Genomic DNA, 5,493 nt, shown 5'->3' on the forward strand with positions numbered 1-5,493 from the left:
AACCTTGCACTAAAATCACGTTTCTTGTCATAATCTCAACCATTCTTTTATGTCTGTTTTAAAATTTGCTTTTCAAACATCAAAGCTAGAAATCAAACGAAAGTATTTAGCAAAGGTACTTACTAAAGAAGCTCAAAAGTATCATAATACAAACAGGGAATAAAATCTTTGTCATATTACCAGATTAAAGTTAAAAAAAAAAAAAAAAAAAAAAAAAAGGTGTCTCAAAATAAAAGTGTCTTTTGTGAATTAAGAAGAACTCCTTTTTTCACTTTTAAGGAACTATTCTTTAATGAGCTTGTAGAAAGATAGAGAACATGATTTGCGGACCATTAAAATGATTTTATGGAGGATATATATCTACGGCCTTTTATTTGGTAATAGAACCCATTATTACACAATATACGACGCTTGAACCAAGTTAAAAAATATTTACCTGTGTGTTTGTACTTTGTACACAAAGGCGGATTTAGGATTTTTACTCAGGGGTTCAGAAAAAAACAACAAAAGCTAAATATAAAGACTAATGTTGTTCCTGGGAATCTAACATAGGATGCTAGACCTTTTGCATTTGTTTAGGTATTCAAAAGTTAAATAATATATGTATAATCACAGAAAATCTATCATATATAAACTGTAATTTTTTGCCGAGGGTGTTCGGGTCCCCACCCTCTAAATGCACCCCTGTTTGTACATAATATTTTCATGCTATCGAGTCACTTAATTATGTGGTAAATTAATGTGACTTGACAAAAACAGCAGGTTCGAGCAAGTTTTACCTCTCTGTTATCTTGTAGGTTATGCATCAATACTGAGTTTTCACCTTACCATTTAAGCTAGTGTTTGGCAAACTTCAGGTAAAATCTATTACACGCTTACTGAGTCGAGAAGCAATGTGTACAAAAAATATGCAACCAACTGCACTTTGAGGAAACCATGAGCGACACGAAATGATAATTATGAATGAAAAATCTAAAATTTGAGATTGTCAATGCCTGAACTTAGACTTTTTTGTCTAATGCAAGGACTGTCAAGCTTTCTTCAAACACAAATGGACATCCCCCTCTTATGAAACAAGAAGTCCGTGTTGGGTCAATTTCAAGGTACAGAGATTCATTCACGTAACAATCTCGTTGAAACAACTAAGAAAGCAAGCAAAATCAATCCGAAAAGACTCAAAAAGCCAAAAAACCACCGAGAAAGAAATTTGTGAAAAGTTTTTGACTTTTTATTTCTGTCTGTAAAGGAAACTGAAATCGGGGCATGTTCAAATGTTGAACATAGTAATGTTGCAACAAGAATGAGCTCTATAAAAGAAATAATAAAATTCCCCGGGGCAACCACAGTTGCTAAAGTAAGTTTTTCCTATAATTCCCATTACCCCGATATATCCCAATTGCATATAAAGTTAGTAATAACTGTACATGCCCCTCTCCTCTCTATTGTTGTAGGGTCTGCACAAGAAAATGGGCAGGCTCGCACTTTGCGGTATAACCAAATTTGGATGTGCCGTATTTCCTATGTACTCCTGTTAGTTTTCCTGTTGCTGCCTTCTGGTGATAGCTAACAATCGATCTCGAACACTCCCTAAACAGCAAGAAAAGAAAAAATAAGTAACTAAACAAGAAGAGCAAGCTTGAGAATTGAGTTGGAAGATTCCTCTAAATGGACTTACAGAAGTTGATCTTCAGAGTAACCAGTATGCGACTCGCACGTCTTGCTCCACTGCTGGACACCATAGAGTGTGGTCTGAGCGGTGTAGATCACTGCAGCAGCTATGAAGGATGGTGGAAACTTGAGCATTTCGTATTCCACAAGGCAAAGCTCAACCAAGAAGAAAGACAGCAGCTCGAGCTGTTTAGAGCCAAGAGTAAAAGTTAGTGACACGATCAACCAAGAAGAAAGACAGCAGCTCGAGCTGTTTAGAGCCAAGAGTAAAAGTTAGTGACACGATACAATAATGTGTTTGTTTTGTGAAAGAACTAAGTGTAAAAAGAGGTCGATAAACATTCAGAACCGGCAACATCTAAATTCCGGGGCCATCAGTGATAATGAAAATCAAGATGTTAAAAACCAGGAATGCACTAATGTAGGACTGTAGGAGCTGTCATCAAGAGCTACTAACCTTCCTATCACATTGAGCAGCCTTAAGATATCTTCTCATGAAAACATATGCAGTTGGAACCGACATATTAAACTGCAGTGTGTTGAGCATCATTCTTTCCTGCATGATATGGAAAAAAGACCATCTTTAGTAACACTAAAAGTGGATCAAAGTATTACTAATTGCAGCTATAATGAGACCAGAAATATACCATTTCAAGAACCTCCTTCCTTGTATAGGCTTTGTCCGAAATAAACACCAAATCTTCCACCAGTGGACAAGAAACTTCCTCATATTTGGAGGCTAATAGCATTGCAACCAAACCAACAAGCTGCAGCTTCTTTCTAACAACACCTTGCTTCTCCAAGAATCTGTCTATCAAATTAACAGTTAAGAACAGCGTCTCTTCCCTGAGCTCAAACTTGTGATGTACCTGTTGATCAGAATGAGCAAGTATTAGTTGATGCCATACTTTGAGCAAATTTATTAGAAAATTCTGCATGGGCAGAGGAAACATTTACTATATGTACCTCAATTAGCCAGTCAATTAGGATAGATCTCATTCTCTCAGTGATGTCAAACTGTTGTGCCATGTAGTTCGGAGAAGCACAGCCATAACCCTGAATATAATGGACAATGATTAATCATGGGCAGAGAAAACATTTACTAAGTAAATTAAGAAAAAGTGTCACTATAGCAGAACTCTCTGTAGTTAAACAGATGGAAATTACCAAACAAGTTTGAGAGCCACAAAACAATATGGTTTGGTTCCTATACTCAGTGTTCTATGAATCATAACATAAAATCGTGAAAAATGACGTCCTTTCTCCTTCCATATAAGCCTTCAAATAAATCTTTTTCACATTTCAAAAATCCTTCAAATAAAGAAAGGGCTCAAGTAATTTCAGTGATAACTAGAATTCTGAACTTTTAGCTCTACAGGATACAACCAATTGCACGTAGGCATCTTTTTACATGTCAAGTAATATGGTTTTTCAAATCTTAATCATTTTCATGAAGACTTTCACTAAACATAGATGCTACAATTTGAAATATAATTGGTGTGTGGAATCTTTCCTCATCGAAAAAGCAAGTAATAGTAATCTATCCTAGTAAAGGCATACATAAAACAGTGGAAAAAGGTATGATATGTCGGATCTAACTAATGTGCTTTTTTATTCAACTTTTTAAACAGCTGGTGGGCATTCAAAATGTATCAAAACCTTACTACAATTGAAACTCATATCAGCAAAACTATAAACATTTGCTTAAGCATTATAAATTAAGGATCTATGCAATGCTAACCAGTAAGTTACTGAGCTATAACAAAACTCACCTCCATTTTTCTGTAGTTGGCAAACAAATCATCAACATATTCAACAACAGCAAGTGGATTCTTTGCATCGTTGCCATCAATATCTATTATAGTTTCCTCAAAGATATCCTCCATTTCTACCTCCTGAAAACATTTATGATGTATTTAATTAATGTTAATCAAAACATATACATTAATATACTACATTAAAGTTTTAGGACAGGATATTTATTTTGTTACCATTTGATTCTTGTCATTTGATACTGTTTCTGTTTGTTCCAAGGACATAGGGACAGGCTGGTCTTTAGGTGCCTCATTTTCCTCCATATCTGTGAGAGGGATATCCTCCCATACACTGAATTCTTCAGCTGCTATCTTAGGTTTCTTGTTTTCCTATAAAAATAAAAAATCAAAGATTATTATATTGTCCGAGTTAAAACAACATACCCAGTGTAGTCCTAAAAGTGAATATGGAGACAGTAGAATGTACGAAGACCTTACCCCTACCTCTGTGGGGTAGAGAGGTTGTTTCTGATAGACCATCCGTATTATTATCCGAGTTATTTTATATAAAAAAAAAATTACTCCATATAAACTAATATCTGAGATATAAAAAAGGAGAAAAATCTAATTCATCATTGAATATATAAGAAGGAAAAAGATTGTACCTCTGAGCAATGTTGCTGGGAGCTAGCAAGTTGTGCTGCAAATTTCCTTCATTTACAAAGTTTTATACATGTATCAGTTAATCGAACATCAAATTCAAATTCAAAATAAACAAGATCTTAATCTTTTTTTTTTTTTTTTAATGTCTAACCTTGTGATGGGTCTATGAGCAACAGGAAGATTCTTGCCACAGATTCCATTTGCACTGAGAACAAGAAAATCATAAAATGAGCTAAGAAAAACACAAAGAATGATAGACTCAAAAAATGGTCAAACAAAGATTTTGAAAATCCAAAAGAGATTAGAGCTTACTCAGATAATCCTCTCTTGTTAACAACACAAGGATATGAATGACCAGTCACTAAATTCTGATTAATAGCACCTAAAACCCTTCTGTTGCTTCTTGTTTCTATTCCAACAAACTTTCTTGTGCCCCCCATTTCAGCCCTACCTTTAACTTAACAATGAAAAGAGAAAAAAAAAAATCAGTAACACGCTTATCAAAAGCTACTAGTATTCTTACACACATAAAAAAGAAAGAACACAAAACAAAAATAAATCTGAACCAGTTTTTTATACCTTGAACATTTGAAGGTTTGTTCTCATCAGTGATGGCCATTTCTTTTTTCTTGATTACTAAAAGAACTTAACTCAATCAAGAATGAAAAATCAAGAATCTTTTTTTTCTAAGAAAGAAAAAAGAAGAGAACCTTTTTGTCAGTTAAACCTATAATGTAAAAACTCCCAGATTAAAACCTGAGAGCATACAAAGAAAACCAAGATCAGTCTTGAAGAGAAAAAAACAATGAAGAAACAAGAAGAGAGTTATAGATGGGGATATGAGAAAATAATGGGTTGTGTCTGGTGAAATAAAAAGAAAAAAACATACACAAACTGATACACAAAATCTCTCTTTTTATTCAAATGAAACGGCTAGTTAAAAAAAAGAAAAAAAAAAGAGGGCCGTTGGATCCAATTATAAGCATGTATAAACGACTTTTTACAGTCCAGCTAATGTAACAACGGTCACATGTAGCTGATTTGTCATGTGGCTTAACAAAGTAGACGTTGCTTTCAAATTAGTGTAAGAAACTAGATATTATTGTAGTAATTATAGTAAGTGTTATCCTAACTTATTCTAATAGTTGGATTCATTTAATAATCTAACTTATTGGGGTTTGCACTTTTAGAAGACCCATAGTGTACAGGTCATAGTCATACTATACGCTCTTGCCCACTTGTGGGCTTTTTGGTTGTAGGGCTCCCACTTATATTGGCTCCTCCTATTTTAGTTTCATGAATGATGAAGCTTTTTGTGGGGTTTTTAGTAGTACTAGAATGTGCCAAAAAATGAACTAATGCACTAAATTTTGTGTGTGAAATGACTAGTTCCTTTTCCCTTGATGTG

At 34.2% G+C, this 5,493-nt stretch overlaps 1 protein-coding gene across 1 annotated transcript; it reads right to left on the reverse strand.

Moving 5' to 3' along the window:
- Positions 1 to 1,206: 1,206 nt before the first annotated feature.
- On the reverse strand, positions 1,207 to 5,025 carry LOC132624835 (G2/mitotic-specific cyclin-2-like). Its single transcript, XM_060339561.1, has 11 exons — positions 4,665 to 5,025; positions 4,398 to 4,542; positions 4,237 to 4,290; positions 4,088 to 4,133; positions 3,660 to 3,812; positions 3,441 to 3,563; positions 2,635 to 2,724; positions 2,316 to 2,537; positions 2,126 to 2,224; positions 1,676 to 1,854; positions 1,207 to 1,587 (listed from the first exon to the last, which is right to left on the reverse strand). The coding sequence occupies exons 1-11, from the start codon at positions 4,702 to 4,704 to the stop codon at positions 1,440 to 1,442; spliced, it is 1,299 nt and encodes a 432-aa protein (XP_060195544.1). The 5' UTR covers positions 4,705 to 5,025; the 3' UTR covers positions 1,207 to 1,439.
- Between the last annotated feature and the right edge of the window lie 468 nt (positions 5,026 to 5,493).

Source organism: Lycium barbarum, chromosome 12, assembly GCF_019175385.1.
Source record: "Lycium barbarum isolate Lr01 chromosome 12, ASM1917538v2, whole genome shotgun sequence".
Classification (NCBI taxonomy): domain Eukaryota; kingdom Viridiplantae; phylum Streptophyta; class Magnoliopsida; order Solanales; family Solanaceae; genus Lycium; species Lycium barbarum.

Bases quoted from the DNA above. Each gene is read 5' to 3' on its own strand.
- LOC132624835 (XM_060339561.1), bottom strand. From the start codon at position 4,704: ATGGCCATCACTGATGAGAACAAACCTTCAAATGTTCAAG. The intron at 4,134-4,236 runs GTTAGACATTAA...TTGTAAATGAAG, and splicing joins GCTCATAGACCCATCACAAG to GAAATTTGCAGCACAACTTG. The intron at 3,564-3,659 runs GTAACAAAATAA...AAATGTTTTCAG, and splicing joins CAAATGACAAGAATCAAATG to GAGGTAGAAATGGAGGATAT.